General features: G+C 30.9%; 2 protein-coding genes and 1 pseudogene across 10 annotated transcripts in view; 2 read left to right on the top strand and 1 right to left on the bottom strand.

Moving 5' to 3' along the window:
• The window catches only part of LOC145280198 (uncharacterized), a 178,901-nt gene that overhangs the window by 192 nt on the left and 156,209 nt on the right, over positions 1-22,500 (top strand). For 2 of the 8 annotated variants that reach the window (XR_013868573.1, XR_013868572.1), the window contains exon 1: positions 20,532-21,168. The exons of 2 other annotated variants lie outside the window; for them this stretch is intronic. The gene's annotated coding sequence lies outside the window, so the exon portion shown is untranslated. Of the gene's footprint in view, positions 1-19,418; positions 21,169-22,500 lie in introns of those variants that run through there. 4 more of the 8 variants (XM_080131973.1, XR_013868574.1, XM_080131968.1 and 1 more) reach the window with 4 other exon arrangements.
• Positions 1-22,500, bottom strand: part of LOC145280196 (sterile alpha motif domain-containing protein 15-like) — an 85,150-nt gene that overhangs the window by 41,108 nt on the left and 21,542 nt on the right. The window contains exon 1 of one of the 2 annotated variants that reach the window (XM_080131964.1): positions 3,908-4,118. The exons of the other annotated variant lie outside the window; for it this stretch is intronic. Coding sequence (XP_079988090.1) covers positions 3,908-3,934 — 27 coding nt within the window. The 5' untranslated portion in view covers positions 3,935-4,118. Of the gene's footprint in view, positions 1-3,907; positions 4,119-22,500 lie in introns of those variants that run through there. 2 annotated transcript variants of the gene reach the window in all.
• On the top strand, positions 157-265 carry LOC145280592 (U2 spliceosomal RNA; annotated as a pseudogene).

Here is a 22,500-nt window from a genome sequence, read left to right as displayed (position 1 = left end):
AATAGTTTTTCCCCCCATTTTCTTTTTTTTCTAAACGATTTCTCTTTCTCGTGTAACGGAAAAGAACGTAGACAGCACCCCCCCCCCAAAAAAAGAATTAAAAAAAAGAAAAAAAAAGACATCATTATGAGTTTAGTTAAACTAAAAAAAATTTTTTTTTTTTCTTGGCCTTTTGGTCAAGATCAAAGTGTAGTATCTGTTCTTCAGATGCTGCAGTTTGCTACACTTCCATTTCTTGTTCTCTTTTGGTGGAGGAGAAATCCTTCACGACTGAGACAATTTTTATTTTTGTACCTTTTCCACGTTAAAAAACGACCCTGGTGTCTAACTCTGTCCCGTGGGGAGGCATAGTAAATAGGTAAACTAAAAAAAAAAATGAAATTTTTTTTAATTTAACTTTTTTTTTTTTTTTTTTTTTTTTTTTTTTTTTTTTTTTTTTTTTCTGCCAACATTTCATACATTTATTGTAACCATGCAACGATTCCGGTCAAATCGATATTTAAATTTTTGGTTTTGGACTCAAATATAAGCTTATACTTATTAGTTTAAATTTTTTTTTAACATTTCATATATTTTAAAACAAAGAAACTAACACCAAAATCCTAACCGGTGTCATAATGACGAAGTACCTTATTAAAAATCCAAAGCATATTTTGATCATTGGAAGTATGAAAAACGCATGAATATTTCATAAACACAAATTCAAGAAAAATTGGTAATTCTACCGTGCTGAAATAACGTTATTTAGAAACCCATTCTTAACATGAGAACTTTGTTAATTTATCAATTTAATAAACAAGACATTGTAGAGGTAAATTTTCAGAGTAGGTCCACCTCCACAATTTTCTTGTACATGACTTGTATAGGTTTTCGAGTATGCTGAATACGAAAATCGCATCGGAATTTTGCGAAAATAAGTAGTTATCGAGATATAAAATGTATTATGCATTGTATTCTTTGGCGGTTATCTTTCTTACACGCGCCCCATAAACAAATTTGACTGACAGTGCACGTGCATAAAAAAGATGGCCGCCAAAGAATACAATGCATAACTTTTTATATCTCGATAACTAATTATTTCAGCAAATTTCCAATGCGATTTTCGTATTAAGCATAGTCGAAAACTTATAAAAAGGTGTTATTTAAAAAGAAAAGTAGTGAAAGTGGACCTAATCTAAAAAAAAAAAAAACCCAAAAAGGTAACTGTGACCTCACAAACCCTACCGTTTAAAAAAAAAAAAAAAGAAAGAAAAAAAAACTTATTAAAATTATATTTTCTTACGCAAACTTTTCAATATTTTTACAATTATATTTTTATAAATTTTTATACAATGTTTAAATTTTCAAATGGCGCTCAGTCGCTCACCCAGTTTAAACAATTATGAATGTCATTTGATTTTCTGTTTAAAAAAAAATGTTTCAGAAAAACTTTCCCGTTTTCATTAATTAAATCGAAACATTTCTAATTAAACAATTATGGATATGTTCTTTCAATTTATTTTATTTACGTTTTTTTCCCCATAGTTCTTTCCGGAAGTTTAATTTTATTTATTTCTAACTTCTGCCATTGTTTAAAATACTGATGTCTCCCTTGGATTTGGACAGACAGCACGTGCGTGAAATAAAATGGCGTCTCCAATTTCGGCGATAAAGTGTATACGCACCAAATAATTCATTCAGTAATAGTAATCATTATTACTAATGATTACGATGGTTTTTGAAGTTGGCGCTTATACAGTTTAGTCAAGACATTAAAAAATAAAAATATTGAAAAAAGGTCATATTGTACTCATTAGTCTGATGTTCTCTGAAAAAAAAAATTCGGGTTTGTATTACTGTACACATAGATTCGAGAAAGTTGTCAAAAAACAAATATATAACAAATAAATGTTATCAAAGGCAAGATAAGTTACTTTTCTACCAAACTGGATATATTTTTCGTGTTTTTATTCAACTTAACATGTTTATTCAGCTCGAGTGTTTACCGATGTATTGGAAAATGGCGGCCGATTATCTCTTTAACACGTTAAGTTTGGAAAAAGGTGTAATAAATAATAAACTAGACAAAATACTGTTAGAAATTCGCTCAATATATGTTACCGTGACATAGGTTGACATATATTCGGTGGGTTTTAATAGTATTTTGTCTAGTGTATTATTTATAACTAGTGTTGGGTCCAACACTCCAACACTGTTCGGGACGATTCCTAATTTTTATACGATTCCGATTCCAGGAAAATATTGATTAACGATTCCGATACCAAGTACAATTCCGATTCCTAGGGAATTTATTGTTTTGAAATATACCAGGTAGTTTTATACTTATGGTCGGTAGTTCCCAAATATGTTCCCTAACTTTGGAAGAGATATTTTATGTCTACACCGTCGTGTTTTGGATTAAATAAAATTATTATATAGCAAACTAACCGGAAAAATTAGCGAATTCAGCTCGAAAAACATGCAGTGTTTACCGATTGGAAAATTCAAAATGGCGCCCGACACTCTCTTTAACATGGTAAGTTCGGGAAAAGGTGTTATAAATAATAAACTAGACAAAATACTATTTAAAAAAACACTGAATATATATCAAAATATGTCACGGTAACATATATTGAGCGAGTTTCTAGTAGTATTTTGTATAGTTTATTATTTATAACATCTTTTCCCAAACTTACCGTGTTAAAGAGAGAATCGGGCGCCATTTTGAATTTTCCAATACATCGGTAAACACTGTATGCTTTTCGAGCTGAATAAACATGTTACATTGAATAAAACCCGAAAAATATATCCAGTTAGGTAGAAAAATAACTTATCTTGCCTTTGATAACATTTATTTGTTATATATTTGTTTTTTGACAACTTTTTCGAATCTGTGTACAGTAATACAAACCCAACTATAAGTCCTTAGTAAAATTCTATTTATAAATACTTTTTAAAATGAAATTATTTAATTAATCGTAAATATTATTTGGACATAAAAATTAACTGATTACAAAACCTTTTAAAAATATATATATTAATTTCTTTTTCGTTCGGCAAAGAACTGCGCAAAACACTTAATTTTCAATTTAAAATTCTAGAAAAAAGATTATATTATTCTGCTTTTAATATAATTAAATTCAGGGTTTTATCTTTCTGGAGAAAAAAAAAATAATGGATTTTATTTCAATGAAATTAAAAAAAAAAAAAAAAACTTGACTGAATTGAATTAATTACCCTTAAATTAACGAAAGGGTTATTTAATAACTTTAGGTTTGGAAGAGATAGGTATGGGGTCGATTTTTTGAAACTTCAAAAGAAACCGACTACTGTCAAAACTTTGCGAAATAATACAACGTGATCAATTTCATTTTAGAGATATTTCTTTCAAAAGCCTTCTTTTAAAAAAAGAAAAAAAGTATATTGTTCTATTAAACCTTTTACTGTTTAAATAATTTGACTTCGCTCGTTTTATTTTAAGAAAATATAAGTTGAAAAAGCATTTTCATTCAGTATTGGAAGATTTGTCAGTAAAAAAAACAATCGCCAAAAAGATAAGCGTTTTTTTTATTTTTACTCGCAATGTAGAGCCCTGCATACTTCTTTTCAAGTTAACTCTTTTGTAGTTTTGATTACAATAGATCTGAATGAATGAACCTTGTAAGGGAGGGGCACTAAGCATTGCCCTGTTAATAATGAATTTCTTTGGTTTCTTTTGATTTCTCTCTTGCGGTTAGAAATATCAGGAAATTTTTTTTCTTTTTTTCAACATCAGACTAAAAGAATCGTAATGAAGGAATCGGAAAATTAAGGTATTTTTTAACGATGCGATTCCGATTCCGATACCTCACAAAATACACGATTCTTACAATTAACGATTCCGATTAATCGTCCCACCACTATTTATAACACCTTTTCCCGAACTTACCGTGTTAAAGAGAGAATCGGCCGCCATCTTGAATTTTCCAATACATACAGTGTTTACCGATGTATTACATCGGTAAACACTGTATGGTTTTCGAGCTGAATAAACATGTTAAATTGAATAAAAACACAAAAAATATATCCAGTTAGGTAGAAACGTAACTTATCTTGCCTTTGATAACATTTATTTGTTATATATTTGTTTTTTGACAACTTTTTCGATTCTATGTGTACAGACTGTACACATATTTAGCGGGGGTTTGTATTACTGTACACTGTACAGTAATACAAACCCCCGCTAAATAGTACTTTGTTTAAAATGAACCGAACCGAAGTCAGTCATTTTTTGTTTAAAGTCATCCGGTAATCTGATTGGTCCATTTTTTTTTTTTTTGTACTTCGAGAGTGACCTGCCCTTGGGGTGGGTGGGATGCTTTTTAAAAATAAATTGTGCAAGTCTATAAATGGTCCACAAGTAATCTTTTTTACTATAAAAATCTGAAATCTTTATAATGTATGTACTTACCACTGCATGAACAGGTCATATTCCAAAAATCACGTAAATCGATCAAATTTTTGGGGGGGGGTTTGTATTAGTAGGCACCGCCAAAATGGGGGGGGGGGCAGGTAAGTACTTATTGACGGACAGTTTTTAAAAATCTACCAAAAATCAGTTAATTATCCGATCAATACGAAATTTTCAGCGATTATTAAGAGAAGAATGAACTTTATAACAGTGTACTTATTTTTCATAAACGATATTCACACACACACACACATATATATATATTGCTATTTAAAAAAGAAAAAAAGGCGATAAAAGTGACACATAAACAGTAAAAAAAAAAGTCGATAAAAGTGATTAAAAGTGAGATATTAATAAATCTGTAGTAATGTCTTTTATTTCAATATTCATAAACAGTAAAACAAAGTCGATAAAAATTCATGATCGTTTAGTTACTATGGCAACTAAAACATGTCCTTTGCTCATGCGTAGGGAGAAGTCAGTGTTCTTTTAGGATGTTCGGCAGGGAACTCTAATCGCAACCAGTACCAAATTAACTTTTTTTTTTTAGCGAGCCGAATAATGCATGACCATTATTAAACGGGGCATGCTTTGAAGAATCGATACAAAAAAAAAATTGATAAATATTGTGTCTTTTGTGTTAAAAATAGCATCATTTTTTCGATCCCGTTTAAAAACGTTTGCCGTCTTTCGACTACGGTGGACCAAACGCGCTGAAATAATTTTTTTTAATTCTGCTTTAAATTGCCCCCCCCCCCCCAATTTTGGGGAGCCTGGCCCTGACACACATACACATTAAAAACCAAACTCATACAAATGGTCACCCATTTTGGTACTGGCCAGCCTCAGCGTTAATAATACATTGAAATTTGCGTCACTGAAAAATAGGGTTTTTTTTTTTTTTTTTTTGCCTGTTTGGTCTTCCATAGTTTGCTTTTTATCAAATGCAAACGTAAACATTGTCGATCTAGACTAGATCGACGCGAAGTAACTGGTTGCCTATATGAATAAGTGGAATTATTTGAAATCCAGGTACTTATATTATAATATTTTTGCATATTCTCTTAGAAAATCATCTTAAATCTTAGACAGCAAATAAATAAATTATTTTAAAAACCTTTTTTTTTTTTTTTTTAAATATTTATGTACGTTTTTTGTGCAAGACAAAAAATGTCAATTGTTAACTTTTTGGGAAAATTTAACATTTAAAATTTAATTAAAAATAGTAGAAAAAGTTTTACATTATTAAAACATTATCTATATGATAAAATGGGTTTGTATTACTGTACACATAGATTCGAAAAAGTTGTCAAAAAACAAATATATAACAAATAAATGTTATCAAAGGCAAGATAAGTTACTTTTCTAACAAACTGGATATATTTTTTGTGTTTTTATTCAATGTAACATATTTATTCAGCTCGAAAAACATAGTGTTTACCGATGTATTCGAAAATTCAAGATGGCGTCTCCACACCCTCTTTAACACCGTAAGTATGGAAAAAGGTGTTATAAATAAAAAAAACTATACAAAATACTATTAAAAACCCGCCGAATATATGTCAACCTATGTCACAGTAACATATATTGAGCGAGTTTTTAACAGTATTTTATCCGTTTTTTTTATTTATAACATCTTTTCCCACACTTACGTCTTAAAGAGAGAATAATACGCCATCTTGAATGTTTAAATACATCGGTAAACACTGTATGGTTTTCGAGCTGAATAAACATGTTACATTGAATAAAAACACGAAAAATATATCCAGTTTGGTAGAAAAGTAACTTATCTTGCCTTTGATAACATTTATTTGTTATATATTTGTTTTTTTGACAACTTTTTCGAATCTGTGTACAGTAATACAAACCTGTTTTAAAAAACTTGATTTTTCGGCCATTTTTGGCGGTGCCTAGTATTACTGTACACAGATTCCTGTTTTTATTCAATGTAACATGTTTATTCAGCTCGAAAAGCATAGTGTTTACCGATGTATTGGAAAATTCAAAATGGCGCCCGACACTCTCTTTAACACAATAAGTTCAGGAAAAGATGTTATAAATAATAAACTATACAAAATACTGCTAGAAACTCGCTCAATATATGTTACCGTGACATAGGTTGACATATATTCGGTGTTTTTTTTTAATAGTATTTTGTCTAGCCTATTATTTATAACACCTTTTTCCAAACTTACCATGTTAAAGAGTGTCGGGCGCCATTTTGAATTTTCCAATACATCGGTAAACACTGCATGTTTTTCGAGCTGAATAAACATGTTACATTGAATAAAAACCAAAAAAAAATGTATCCAGTTCGGTAGAAAAGTAACTTATCTTGTCTTTGATAATATTTATTTGTTATATATTTGTTTTTTTGACAACTTTTTCGAATCTGTGTACAGTAATACAAACCCTTTTTTTTATTTAAGAAAATCAAATATGAGACATTTTACCGAAGAAAGTGTTTGAGGATGTTGAAAACGAAAATAACGTTTAAAATTCCAGCAAACGAGTAGTTTCCAAGATATGAAGAATTTTACATAAATTGAGCACCCACACGTTGACGCTCCTTCAACAAAAATTCGGCAAATGTGTATTTCAGCGGCGTAAAATCAAGTTTTAGTGGCCATAAAATGGGTGTCATTATACGTTAAATTATTATAGAAAAGTGACACCCCACTTTCTTTAAACTAACATTTCGTATCTTGGAAACTACTCGTTTGCTGGAATTTTAAACGTTATTTTCGTTTTCAACATCCTCAAATTTATGTCTTAGTTTTCCAAGTTTTTTTTTCTATAGTGTGTAAAGTCGAATGTCTGCCCCTTTCTGGTCTTAATTCCCAACATTGCCAATAGGTGTCGCCAGTAGTGTATCATTCAAAAACAAGATGGTGGAAAGTTTTTCTTCGATAAAATGTCTCATATTTGATTTTCTTAAATAAAAAAAAAAACTACTTGATCGATTTACGTGATTTTTGGAATACGACATTTTGGTAACCATGAAGAAAGAGAGAGCCTGTTTGCTCCGTTTGACTATAGGTGGCGTTATTGTCTGCCCACCCAGTTACGGAAGCACAAAATGTATATAATGGCACCGTTGAAATAAAAATAAATGTTTAATTTTAAACATGCTATTTTGTTTTGTTTTTTTTTCAAACATTTACGCTTTTTTTTTTATTTGCAAACATATTTAAGTTTTATTTTTCCAAACATTTACGTTTTGTTGCTGATTTATTTTCAAACGTTTAGGTTTTTTGTTTTTACGTTTTTGTTTTGTTTTTTTTTTTTTTGCAGGCATAAACTATACACATAGATTCGAAAAAGTGGTCAAAAAATAAAATATACAACAAAGAAATATTAACAGCAGCTATAAAAGTTACTTTGCAACCTACCTGAATCATTTATTAGTGTTTTAAGTAGTTTTAAATGCTCTTTATTTCATACCAAATATTAACTTTTTACGAGTCGTAAGAATTCAAGACGGCCAAAATTATTACCCCCCCTTCTTCTTCGAAGAGAGAAGCCTCGTTTTCAAATTATAGTTTGCGCATATTTTGGGGGGAGGAGCTTGCCTCGTTTTCAGCACGTGTCTCTGCGGACATATGTCTCTGCGGACATTTTGCGTTTACATGTCTCTGCGGACATTTTGCGTTTACATGTCTCTGCGGACATTTTGCGTTTCCATTTTTTAGAAGTTCCGTCCTCATAATGAAAGTATTTGTAAACATTACATTTAATTTAGATATTTATTGCGCACAAATACTTTTTAGTTTTTTTTCTTGGTGGGGGGGGGGATAACATATAAAGTGGTCAAAACGGTAAATATTTTTTAAGTTTACATTTTTAAGAAGTTTTGGTACTAGTGCAGAGAGTGACCTGGACGTAAATAATAACGTTATTATTTAAAAAGCCATTCTTAACATGGGGAGGGGAGGGTGTTTTGTACCTATTCTATGCTTTAACCTTACAATTGAATAAAAAAAAACACACCATAAAACTTTAAACTTGGAAATACGATTTGACACGGTAAGTTTGGGAAAAGGATTTATAAATAAAAAACTAGACAAAATACAGTTAAAAACTCGCTCAATATATGTTTCCGTGACATAGGTTGACATGTATTCAGTGGGTTTTTAACAGTATTTTGCATATTTTTTTTATTTTCAACTCCTTTTCCCAAACTTACCGTGTTAAAGAGAGAGTAGGTCGCCATTCTTAATTTTCTAATACATCGATAAACATTGTATGTTTTTCGAGCTGAATAAACATATTACATTAAATATATTACTGGATGAAACATGCAGAAAAGTATGTTTGCAATATCGTGAAAATGTGATATTCGTTTTCAGCACACCCGAAAATCCCTGATGTGCTGAAAATTTCTAAAAAAAAAAAAAAAAAAAAAAAAAAAAATGGCTCGAGCGCAAATTTTTTTTTAAATAAATGTTATCAAAGCCAAGATAAGTTACTTTTCTACCTAACTGGATATGTTTTTAGTGTTTTTATTTAATGTAACATGTTTATTCAGCTCGAAAAACATACAATGTTTATCGATGTATTGGAAAATTAAGAATGGCGACCTACTCTCTCTTTAACACGGTAAGTTTGGGAAAAGGAGTTGAAAATAAAAAAAATATGCAAAATACTGTTAAAAACCCACTGAATACATGTCAACCTATGTCACGGAAACATATTGAGCGAGTTTTTAACTGTATTCTGTCTAGTTTTTTATTTATAAATCCTTTTCCCAAACTTACCGTGTCAAATCGTATTTCCAAGTTTAATTAAAGTTTTATGGTGTTTTTTTTTTATTCAATTGTAAGGTTAAAGCATAGAATAGGTACAAAACACCCTCCCCTCCCCATGTTAAGAATGGCTTTTTAAATAATAACGTTATTATTTACGTCCAGGTCACTCTCTGCACTAGTACCAAAACTTCTTAAAAATGTAAACTTAAAAAAATATTTACTGTTTTGACCACTTTATATGTTATCCCCCCCCCCCAAGAAAAAAACTAAAAAGTATTTGTGCGCAATAAATATCTAAATTAAATGTAATGTTTACAAATACTTTCATTATGAGGACGGAACTTCTAAAAAATGGAAACGCAAAATGTCCGCAGAGACATATGTCCGCAGAGACACGTGCTGAAAACGAGGCAAGCTCCTCCCCCCAAAATATGCGCAAACTATAATTTGAAAACGAGGCTTCTCTCTTCGAAGAAGAAGGGGGGGGGGTAGTAATTTTGGCCGTCTTGAATTCTTACGACTCGTAAAAAGTTAATATTTGGTATGAAATAAAGAGCATTTAAAACTACTTAAAACACTAATAAATGATTCAGGTAGGTTGCAAAGTAACTTTTATAGCTGCTGTTAATATTTCTTTGTTGTATATTTTATTTTTTGACCACTTTTTCGAATCTATGTGTACAGTAATACAAACCCATAGCAAAAACATTTAATTTATGCTTGCAAAAAAAAAAAAAAAAAAAAAACATGAATGTTTGAAAATAAACCAGCAACAAAACGTAAATGTTGGAAAAATAAAACTTAAATATGTTTGCAAATAAAAAAAAAAGCGTAAATGTTTGAAAAAAAAACAAAACAAAAAGCATGTTTAAAATTAAACAATTTATTTTTATTTCAACGGTGCCATTATATACATTTTGTGCTTCCGTAACTGGGTGGGCAGACATTAACGCCACCTATAGTCAAACGGAGGAAACAGGCTCTTTCTTTCTTCACAATTACTGACATTTTCATGCAGTGACAAGTACGTACATTATAAAGATTTTTTCAGAATTTTATAGTAAAAAGATTTATAGACTTGCTTGCACCAAATAAAATAAATTTATTTTACGTTTGTACAGAATAAAATAAATCTATTTTATTTTTTACAAATGTAAAATAAATGTTTAATGTTTTAGTTTGTTTTATTTTATTCCGTTCAGAAATGTAAAATAAACTCAAAGAAAAAGACACCTCCAAGGGCAGGTCCATTCTCGAAGAAAAAAAATGGACCAATCAGATTACCGGATCACTTTACATGCAGAAGCGGACGTTCTTCTTTTTCAATTCACATGATGTCGATAAGGTACACAAAATGACCGGCTTCGATATTTTGTTCTACGCTTACAATGGTTAATTTTTTGGTAAATATCCAGATACGCTACAACAGAACACCGCCCGCCCCCCCCCCGCTTGCGCCCCCAATATAAACAGTAAAATTTTCGAAAAATGTTAAATGGTGTTCTAATTGGTAAGTGCCGGTGCGTTACTTTCTGAAAATTTGAAAATTCTATGTTCCAGGGGGGAAAAAACCCAATTAAATTACTCCCCCCCCCTCCCGAACTTGGAGTGCTTTCCTTTTTTTGTTTTATTTCTTTTTCAGCTAATTTTAAATTTTTCACCCAAAAAAGTGCTATAATGCATTTTTGAAAATTAGAAAATTCTATGTTCTGGAAAAAAAAAAAAGAAACAACTAAATTTCTTGCTTTATTTAAAATTTTCCGCGGAAGACTTGTATGCTATGTGAGAAGGCAGCTTGCTTGTTGAAGCCGGCGTTTATGCTACAATGCGCTCGCGCGTAGCGTAAACGGAAGCTGCAAAATGGTGGAAAGTAGTTGTTGGGTTCAGGGGTTAATACCATGCAAATGGTAAATTTGCCCCAAGTTTGACTATCAGATTCGTTGTCAGCTACCTCCATTACCTATAAAAAAACAAATTAGAGTGGTCGGTGTTCTGTTGTAGCGTATCTGGATATTTACCAATTTTTTAAACAAAAAATATTATTTAGTGAAAAATACTTTGTTTGGCAATAGTGCCCATCTTCAAATAATTCTCTGGAATTTGTAACGCTAAAACTGGATTCTACCGCGAAAGGTTCGATTTTTAGGAAGAAAAGCTAGTAATAAAGATGGGGAAGGAGTGTCGCCGCTTTAACTGGAGTTATCTCCTTTTGGCGTGTTCAACGATTTTCGTAATGGCTGACTTCAATGCGCTCTCATAAAAACGTATTTTTCTGCTGTAAAATAAAAACTACTCGATCAAATGAAATAATTTTTTTTGAGATCTTGAGTCCAAAACAGATACGTACAATATAACCTTTTTTTTTTTTTTTTTTCGATATTTTCATTTTTTAATGTCTTCACTAAACTATACAAGTACAAACAGTTTGGACGAAAACCAAGCAAAACAAAGCCTCTTGAGCAGAATTATATTGAATTGTTAAACAGTATTGCTGAATTATGAAAAGTGTTTTAAAATAATCTATACAAAAGAATTGTTCACGCCAAACCAAAGATTGATTCAGAAAACACAAGCATTGAAAAGTTGGTAAAATTTTATATTAAGACCCATCTCACGTTCGTATATAATATTTTTTTGTAGATTTCGATGTGCTAAAAACGAATCTGCAAACCGTTTCCGTCAAAAAAAAAAAAAAAAAAGTTTTCATATGAAGAAATTATATGTTCGAAAAGTGGGTGATCACTTTTCCATGTAAATTTAACTTAAAATGAGCACCCACTTTCTGGTCACCTGAAAGAGGGGACATTGTTTTTTTTTAAATGTTTATTGGTTAAAAGGTTTTTGATTTCTTTTTCTGTTTTGATACTCATGCAGAGTGACCCGTGCTGAAATAACGTCATTATTTAAGAAGCCATTCTTAACATGGGGAGGGTGACTGTTTTGTACCTAATCTGTACTTTAACCTTACAATTGAATAAAAAACATATCATAAAACTTTAATTAAATGTGGAAATACGATTTAAAAAAATAGCATGGATCAATAAGTTTCTTTGCACCTCTGTTTTCATCTTTCAATAGACACGAAATTAAAAAATAAAGAAAATCGGTATTTTACTTTAAGGCTCGTCTCGCATTTGTATAGAAAAACAAATAGTTTTCTGTAGTTTTACAAATATTAAACCATGTAATTCTGTTATCATGGGTGGCCATTTTGTGCGCGCACATGGGTGTCGCGCATGCGGCGACCATATGCGCGTACAAAATGGCCACCCGTGATAACATATAGAATTACATGTACGATAACGCCGGTACGTTCATTTTTATTTCCTATTTTTAATTTCTTTTCATTTTTCTCAAGTGTTTCCGTGTTAAAAAAAAAAATGGGATTAGTGAGCACCCCTTTCAAATATCTAAATATTAACTTTTTTTTTTTTTTAATCTGGTATATTAATGTCCATTCAATAATGATCCAGTAGGTGTGTCAGAAACTGACCTTACGAATGCGTGAAATATATTGAATAATTCGACCCCTCCCCTGTCTTTCCAAGCTTATGAATTACTCGAAAAATGTCATTCAAACCCTAATTTTTTTTTCAATTAAAGGAGCAAGGACCAAGGTTTTTGTTTTTTAAAAAAAAAAATTTTTAAAGTGGTTTTAAAAAAAAAAAAAGTTTTAAACTTCGGGTTTTACAGGTAAATTTCTATAAAAAAATTCTTTTTTTAAATTTGTACATATTATTTATTGATCTTTTATCTCCAATTTGTAATATAAAACTTTGAGTAAATTAGTTACTTTTTAATAGACACTTCAAAATGGGGGGGGGCGTGAATTAAAAAATAACAAAAAAAAACGTTTGTCTAAAATATTATAGTCGGATTATTGGAAAGAGCATAAAATTTCACATTGACCCTGAAAATATCGTAAAAATTGAATCAATAGAAAAATTGATAGATTTTTAAAGTTTAAAAATTGAAGAATACGTAACTCGTAAAAATCAATTGATTTCATTACTGTTTTTTTAAAATAAAAAAATATTTCTATTACTTTTTATACAACTTTAATAGTTTATTTGGGAAGTATAATCTATAAAGAAAATAAACAACCCACTTTTAAAAGAAATTACGAGTTTTTTATATTTTATTCGCAGTTTCGTGTTAGGGGTGTCAAATTCTGATACACCTAATGATCCACTGAAAAAATTGCAAGAAACCGAACAAAAACAAATTTATAGTAGGGGTAATTGGAGAATTTAAAATTTATCTAAAACAAACCTAACAATTCAATAAAAAAATGGCAAATGTGTATTTCAGTGCCGTAAATTATTTGACAGACAAAAATTTATAAAAATTATTTAATTTATAAAACCTTATTAGACCCTAAGTTTGAAATAAAACTCGAAAAAAAAATTGTTCTATTTTTCAACATTTCTTATTGAAAAATTTGACACTTCAAAAGCATGTGGACTTGATCTCATTCCGACTGTGCTATTAAAAAGTGCTCCGCCGAAGTAGCTCCGGTTCTCTCCAAACTTTACAACAAATGCCTTAATGAATCTTGCTTTCCTACCTACTGGAAAACTGCTTCTGTGGTACCAGTTGTCAAGAATTCTGGTGAAAGAACTGACCCATTAAATTATCGCCCCATTAGCCTCCTCCCACTTTTCACCAAAATATTTGAGTCCATAATTAACTAAGCTCTAGTCCATCACCTTACAGATGCTAAACTTCTGACCGACCAGACATCCTAACTGTAATCTCTGAGCATATATACCATCCACTTGACAAAGCAGGGGAGGGTAGAACAGTACCTCTAGATATATCTAAGGTTTTTTACAGCGTCTGGCATGAAGGTCTTCTCATGAAAATTAGATCATACAGTATATCACTGGAAGAATACTTAACATAATTAAATCCTTGTTAGATAAGAGAAAAATCCACGTTGTCCTCGACAATCGTACATCTAAACAATATGATATAAATGCGGGAGTGCCTCAGGGGTCTATTCTTGGACCTCTAATATTCATAAATGGCTTCCCTGACAAAATTCTGTGAGATGGGTATATATGCTGATGACACCACGCTCTATAAAAGACACGACAGGAAAACAAATGAACACATATCTAAAGAAATGGCAGAAACACTAGCGGACGACCTCCAATCTGTAGTGGAATGGGGACAAAAATGGATGGTCACATTCAATGCTGCCAAGACTGAACTTGTTTCCTTCAATAACTACAAGAAACCTTCTCTACCACCAATAGCAATGGCCAGCCAAAGACTCTTTATCTGAAAGTACATCTTTTAAACTCCTCGGCCTAATGTTCACAGAAAACATGAGTTGGAACAATTACATTGAGAGCATTGCCAGGACCGCTGTGAAAAAGGCAGGTTCTCTGTGCTAGAAAGCTACTAACGCCCGAAAGTATCCTGTACCTCTATAAGGCCACCATTCACCCATGTATGGAGTATTGTTGTCATATTTTGCTGGTGCATCTGCTACTAGTCTTGAACCTTGTCTAGGAGTGAGTCGCCAAACTGATAGGTCCTGAACTGTCGTCCTAGCTTCAGCCTCTGTCCCATCGACAAAATGTAGCATCCCTCTGCCTTTTCTACAAGTACTTTAACGGTGAATGCTCCGAACTGCAAGCAATTGTACCCCCTCGACGTAAATACCCCCATTAAATCCGACGTGCAGCAAAATCCCACCCCTTCACAGTTGAGATCCCTAGATGTAAGAGTTTTCTACTCCAGTAGTTTCTTCCCCAGAACCGCTAGACTTTGGAATTTCCTTCCCGATTCCTGTTTCCCCAACTGTACTGACATGCAGAAGTTAAAGTGTAACGTGAACTGATATCTTGCTGTCCAACTCCCCACATAGTACCCCTGTAGCTTATGTCCCTGATAGTAGCCCCCTACATCAAAGTTGCAATGTGCCTTGTTTGGGGTGAAAATGTAATAAAAAAAGAAAAGACTAAATGTACAGCTATGGAGGCCGCCATCTTGTTTTTAAATTTTGGCTTTTTTGAGGTCAAAGTTAATTTTTTTTTTTTTTCCACTCTTGCATGGAACCATGGTCCATGCAAGGTCCATGCAAGAGCGTAAAAAGGTCAAATTTGGACTCAAAAAGGGGCAATCCTTACAAAAGCCAAATTTTCAAAATAAGATGGTGGCCTCCATTGTATGTTGAAAAAATGATAAAAATAAATTTTTTTTTTATTATTATTCCGGGTTTTATTTCAGCCTTAGGGTCTAATGTGCTTTAAAAGTAATTTGTATAAATTTTTGTCTGTCAAATAATTTACGCCGCTGAAATACACATTTGCCAAAAAAAAAATTGTAAAGCATAAAAAAAAATGAGTGACTAAAATAGACAAATTTGTTTGAGCCTGCTCATTTCTATCGCAAGGGAGTGTCGTTATTAACTTTTTGTCTCTACGCAAAACATGCCTGTTTGCAGGGTCCACTTTCCTGGTCTTTTACCTTCCCCCCCTCTCTTTTAAGAGATTTTAATGAGCCGTGGCCATCATGTCTGATTTAGATTGCAGGAGGTCGAATGAAGATATTGCCCTTAAATATGGCAGATCAACGCACTATAAAATTAGCGTCAGTAAAAAAAAAAAAAAAAAAAATTCAGAAAAGGTTCAAATTAAAGCAAAAAAAAAAAAAAAATTGAATACAAACTTTTTCTAAAGAATAGGTACCTCCAAACCGTTGTGTAGAATGTCATACACAATAAATACTGACGTCATTTCGTGCTTGGGTCAATTTCTATGGAAGTTGTATAAATGAAATGTACAATAAAAAAAAAAAATGGATAAAAAACAATATTAGACTTTCCTCTTATAAAACAAATAGATTTTTAATAACGAACTACAACTACACAGACGATGAAATTAATTTTAACCTTTTTGTTCTGTTGATACATGTATCTAAAGTTGCTGTGCGTACTTTTTGGAAAAACGGTGCAAAATTTTAATATCACCCTCTGTCATTTTCAATAATCAAATGTAAAAAAAAATTTTTTTTTTTTTTTGTTGATTTTGCTTTTGTAATTTTTATCTCAAGAGTCATATATTCCTATATGAATATTTTTTTATTATTGGAAACCTGTGTTATATAAAAGCTGTTTAAATTTAATATCATTTAAAGCTTTTAAAAAATCATTTTTAGAATTGTTTTCTTGTTCTAATTTAAATTATATTACCGAGAAGAAGAAAAAATCAAGGAAAATTTTTATTTTTTAACATTTATTTATTTATTTTTTATGCCGAATTTTTACAACTTTGAGGTAAGTGAAAATGGATATATATATATATATATATATTTAATTTTCGTAACATGAAATATGGGGAGGGGAGTGTAGAATACCTAAAAAAAAAAATATTTCCTCTTATATATTTAACGAAACTTACATTAATAATGAATAAATATCAACTTTCAGGAAAATATTTGGTTTTTGGCAGATTTTTTAAACATGGGTGTGTGTCAACGGCTTAAAAAAACTCACTACATAGGAACGTTGTTTTAAAGCGTTGATAATGTAAACATGATTTTTGTCTCGCATTTTTATTATACACGGACTTTAGGATCTTTTTTCGTAATATTCCTGTAAAAATTAATTTTTTATTGCTACAAATTACTATGCTTTATTTATATAAAAAAGCAAAAATAAATTCTTGCGTTTTTATTTACTACTGAAAACCATAACTTTAAAGGTATTTTTAGTTTAAACAAAATAATACATTTTGGTACTGGTCGCGATTTGAGTTTCCTGCCGAACACCATAAAAAAACACTGACTTCTCCCTACGCATGAGCAAAGGAGGACATGTTTTAGTTGCCATAGTAACTAAACGATCATGAATTTTTATCGACTTTTTTTTTTTTTTTTTACTGTTTATGAATATTGAAATAAAAGAAATACTACACATTTATTAGTAATAATTTTATCAACTTTTTTTAATAGCATTTTATATATATATATATATATATATATATATATATCATATAGCGCGAATCATGAGCACTCATTTTTTTTTAATTAATTTAGTATCGACTTTTTTTTTAAATAGCATTTTCTTTTTAAATGAGGTTTTATTGTTTATGTCTCACTTTTTTTTTTTTTTTTACTGTTTATGAATATTGAAATAAAAGAAATTACTACACATTAATATCTCACTTTTATCGCCTTTGTTTTTTATCACTTTTATCGACTTTTTCTTTTAAATAGCATTTTCTTTTTAAATGACGTTTTTACTGTTAAAAGAAAAATGATTACTAAACATTTATTAATAAAAAAAAAAAAAAAATGGGTGCTATGATCCGCGCTATATTTTAAATCGTATTTCTAAGTTTAATTAAAGTTTAATGTTTTTTTATTATTCAATTGTAAGGTTAAAGTAGAGAATAGGTACAAAACACCCTCCCCATGTTAAGAATGGCTTTTTAAATAATAACGTTATTTCAGCACGGATCAATAAGCGCACTCACTGCACTAGCACCCATTTTTTTTTATTAATAAATGTTTAGTAATTATTTTTCTTTTAATATTCATAAACAGTAAAAACGTCATTTAAAAAGAAAATGCTATTTAAAAAAAAAAGAAAAAGCCGATAAAAGTGACACATAAACAGTAAAAGAAAGTCGATAAAAGTGATTAAAAACAAAGGCGATAAAAGTGAGATATTATTAATAAATGTGTAGTAATTTCTTTTATTTCAATATTCATAAACAGTAAAACTTATAAAAAGTCGGTAAAAATTCATGATCGTTTAGTTACTATGGCAACTAAAACATGTCCTTTGCTCATGCGTAGGGAGAAGTCAGTGTTTTTTATGGTGTTCGGCAGGGAACTCAAATCGCGACCAGTACCTACATTTCCACTAAGATTTAAATAAAAATAATTAGTTAATTATATTCCGCGATCATTATTTGTTGAATACTGAAAATTTAATGAAAATTGCTTAATTTCTTGATTTTTGGTGACTTAAATAAAGGGAGGAGTCAAGATGTTTAGGTATTATTATACAAACACCGTGACAGCGTTAGGGTTAGGGTTAATTCGCTGTCACGGTGTTTGTATAGTTTTACCGATGTTTATACATTTTGAGCATCGGCGTTCATTTTGTCCGAACCTACTTATTTTTTTTTTAACACTTGTGCTATCATGAGACAATAAAATAAATAAAAATAAAAAACTTTTGTATTTTATAAAGTTTTTGTGTTTTAACACTTATAACAAAAAAAAAAAAAAACAACAAAAAAAACTGAGAATTTTTTATTTACATATCTATAAATGGTGTCGTTTTGAAATAGATTTGTCTTTCGCATGTTTTACCAGAGAATTTTGTCACAAAATGCGTTATCAAAATAAAATGAATTGTTTTAAACCTTTGTATAAAAGTTTAAAATGAAAGGAAGCGACGCACGCAGTGCGCACGCAGACGTTTGAAATATTTAGAAAATTATTTCTAGAAGTGTAAACTATAGGGACTGCTAAACGATTGAAGATTGGACCGCATGTTTCCGTGACGCCAGATTTGTTAACTGAACTATGGAAAAGCAGAAGTGACTTAATGATTTTTTAAAATCTTTGTTTATCTTCTCCAAACTGCAATTAATAATTAATCTTTGTTATAATTTTGTTAGGTTTTAAGATTTACATAGTTTAATGATTGATAATATTATAAACATTTGTAGGGTTTGTATTACTGTACACATAGATTCGAAAAAGTTGTCAAAAAACAAATATATAACAAATAAATGTTATCAAAGGCAAGATAAGTTACTTTTCTACCAAACTGGATATAATTTTCGTGTTTTTATTCAATTTAACATGTTTATTCAGCTCGAAAACCATACAGTGTTTACCGATGTAATACAATAATACATCGGCGTCGGCGATGTATTGGAAAATTCAAGATGGCGGCCGATTCTCTCTTTAACACGGTAAGTTTGGAAAAAGGTGTAATAAATAATAAACTAGACAAAATACTGTTAGAAATTCGCTCAATATATGTTACCGTGACATAACTTGACATATATTCGGTGGTTTTTAATAGTATTTTGTCTAGTTTATTATTTATAACACCTTTTCCCGAACTTACCGTGTTAAAGAGAGAATCGGCCGCCATCTTGAATTTTCCAATACATCTGTAAACACTGTATGGTTTTCGAGCTGAATAAACATGTTAAATTGAATAAAAACACGAAAATTATATCCAGTTTGGTAGAAAAGTAACTTATCTTGCCTTTGATAACATTTATTTGTTATATATTTGTTTTTTGACAACTTTTTCGAATCTGTGTACGTACAGTAATACAAACCCGTTGAATTTTGCTAGATGTATTAAATACGGATATGTTTTCACGTTCGGAACGACTACTACATGGGAATGTTATTTTAAAGCGCCAATTATATAAACACTATTTTCGTCTCGCAATTTCATTATTTTCGTTTTATGAAAAGTTTACCTTTTTAAATGGTACAATTAATTTATAATAAAGTTACATCGTGTTTCCACATTAAAAAACGACCCTGGTGTTTAACTGTCCCGTGGGGAGGCATAGTAAATAGGTACATATAGGGTGGGCGGGTGGAGTAATTCTGTGGTGACTTTTGGCAGTACCTAGTAAACTGACAGTTTAAATTACTTTTTTGGTACTCCTGCAGTATTTTACCCACCGATTTCACGATCTTAGCCGAGCGTTGATCGACATCCGTCGGAAAACGCCGGAACATGGCGAGCGGTACGATATTCTATCAGCCAATCAGGGCGCTTCAAACGAACGCGCAGCAGACGAATAATTTTCATTGAAATTACACACATAGCGTTTCATTTCAGTTATTTTATTGTTCAAAGTAAAAATACACAGCCTTTCATTTCAGCTATTTAATTTAGCGATAAAAAAAAAAAACCGGGAGTTGTTGGAAACATATTTATGCGAATTTATGTGGAGACAAAAATTTGGACACAACCCTTTTGTCTCCATAATAAATCAAATCGCGGAAGGCTACCCGGTTGGGAAGGAGCTTCTTTCCACATCCTCTGAAAACCCTTTGCTCCCTACTTTGCCTCTACAGTCAGTAGAAAATCTTCCAGTCGGAACTAAAGATAAACAGTAATTGTTGTCCCCCCCCCCTACAAACATTACTGGGGGGGAAAAAAACAAACAAAAAAACATTGTTGTTACTGTTTAATAACGTTTTGTCAAAAACAAACAAACAAAAAAAAACATTGAAGTGTTTATTACTGTTGCTTACCCCCCCCCCCCAAAAAAAAAAGCTATCGGAAAACAAAATGAACCAAAAAAAAAAATAAATAAATATTCAACAAAATAAATTTATTTTACTTTAAAAAAAAACTTACGGTAAGTGTTTGTGATTTATTTTATCCAAATTTTTTGTATTAATTTTATCCATTTTGTTGTGTGTGTGTAATATCTTTTCCTTGTAATGTTGTTGCTATTATTCACATACTTTTAGCGTTCTTGCACCGTAGCTGAGCTCCGAATTCTCGGCTTTCGTCGGCGTTAACGCCGAAAGCGTTCGTCAAAGCTCGGCTAAGATCGTGAAATCGGTGGGTAAAATACTGCAGGAGTACCACTTTTTTTGAAATAAAATATTTTCATATGAATATATTTTAAATAAACGAAATATTTATAGAAATGTAAAAAATAAGTTTGCTTTATTGTTTCATGATAAAACAAATGATTCCATATGGTTTCGTTTTTCATTTCATGTTTTACTGATTTCCATTCCATATTTCGGTAAATAGTCCACTTATCGCGTCTTCACTTTGTGTATTGATTTTTTTTTTTTATATACATTTTTCGCCATACAAACTCCTTCCGCTTTGCATGTGACAAAGTGTTCTGTTTTGTATGTGGATTTATGGGATTCACAAATGCTGATAGTATCGTGTGTATATACACAGAAATTAATCTGTTCAAGTTGATTACAAACACTGCGTCAGTGCGTACTGCGTCACAGGTAATATTCACTGTTTTTACCGACGCTAATTTAGAACATTGCCTAAAATTTTATTTTATTTTTTTAAGTTAAAAAAAACTTGATCAATTTACGTAAATTTTTGATACTATGGAAAATCAATGCAAAACAACAGAGCAACCGGAAGTGAAGTTGAAACAGTTATCGTAAAGATAACCACAGATGTATGTAGTCTTGACAGAACGCAAAATATATTCTAAAAAGGCACGCAAATTGATCAAGTAGTTTTATTTTTAAACAAGAAAATCAAATTTCATGGCTAACCAAGGAGCGACTGTCTCCAACACCATTTTGAAAATAATACTGAAAGACGGAAATGGAAAATAATTCGGTAAAAGTTTACATTAAGGCCCGTCTCACGTTCGTATATAACAAAATGTTTTTTGTAGATTTTGGTGTGCTAAAAACGAATCTGCAAACCGTTTCCCTCGCAAAAAAAAAAAAAATCATGATATAAAGAAATTACATTTTCGAAAAGTTGGGGATCACTTTTCCATGTAAATTTAACTTAAAATGAGCACCCACTTTCTGACCACCTGAGAGGGCATTTTTTTTTTTTTTTTTAGCCAATAAGTTAAAAGGTTTTTTCGATTTCTTTTTCTGTTTTCATCTTTCAATAAAGACACGAGGAAATTAAAAAATAAGTAAAAATCGATATTTTACTTTAAGGCTCGTCTTGCATTGCGGTGTTCGTATAGAAAAAAGTTTTCGGTGTGTTTTAAAAGAATATGGTAACCGTTTCCATCGCAATTAAGGTCAGGGGTTAATACCATGCAAACGCAGTCGAACAAAACTTTTTAGCCAATAAATACAAAAAAAAAAAAATGCCCCCTCTCTCAAGTGGCCAGAAAGTCGGTGCTCATTTTAAGTTAAATTACATCGAAAAGTGATCACCCACTTTCGAAAATGTAATTTAATTATATCATAAAAACTTTTTTCCGACGGAAACGGTTTGTAGATTTGTTTTTTTAGCACACCGAAATCTACAAAAAGAATATTATATACGAACGTGAGACGGGCCTTAAAGTAAAATAATACCAATAATTCGACCTAATTGCGAGATTTTTGTTGTAATAATTACGAATTCCTTTAATAATAATCATTAATAATCTGTGGATTGTCCGGATTGTGCTGGCTTTGAATATTGTGTGTGCTAAATTCACCATCTTGTTCAGGATTTTGTCTTTATCTAAGCGAGATAACTAATATTTACTAAAGAAATAAGGTTATTTTGTTGCAAATGTTTTAGAGCCGATTTAGGACGCTGAAATAATTAGAACAAGCGAACAAATTTCTTAAAACTTCCATTTTTGT

Source organism: Euprymna scolopes, chromosome 7 (genome assembly GCF_053919585.1).
Source record: "Euprymna scolopes isolate OS-2025 chromosome 7, ASM5391958v1, whole genome shotgun sequence".
NCBI lineage: Eukaryota > Metazoa > Mollusca > Cephalopoda > Sepiida > Sepiolidae > Euprymna > Euprymna scolopes.
This window is presented reverse-complemented; position numbering and strand designations above follow the sequence as displayed.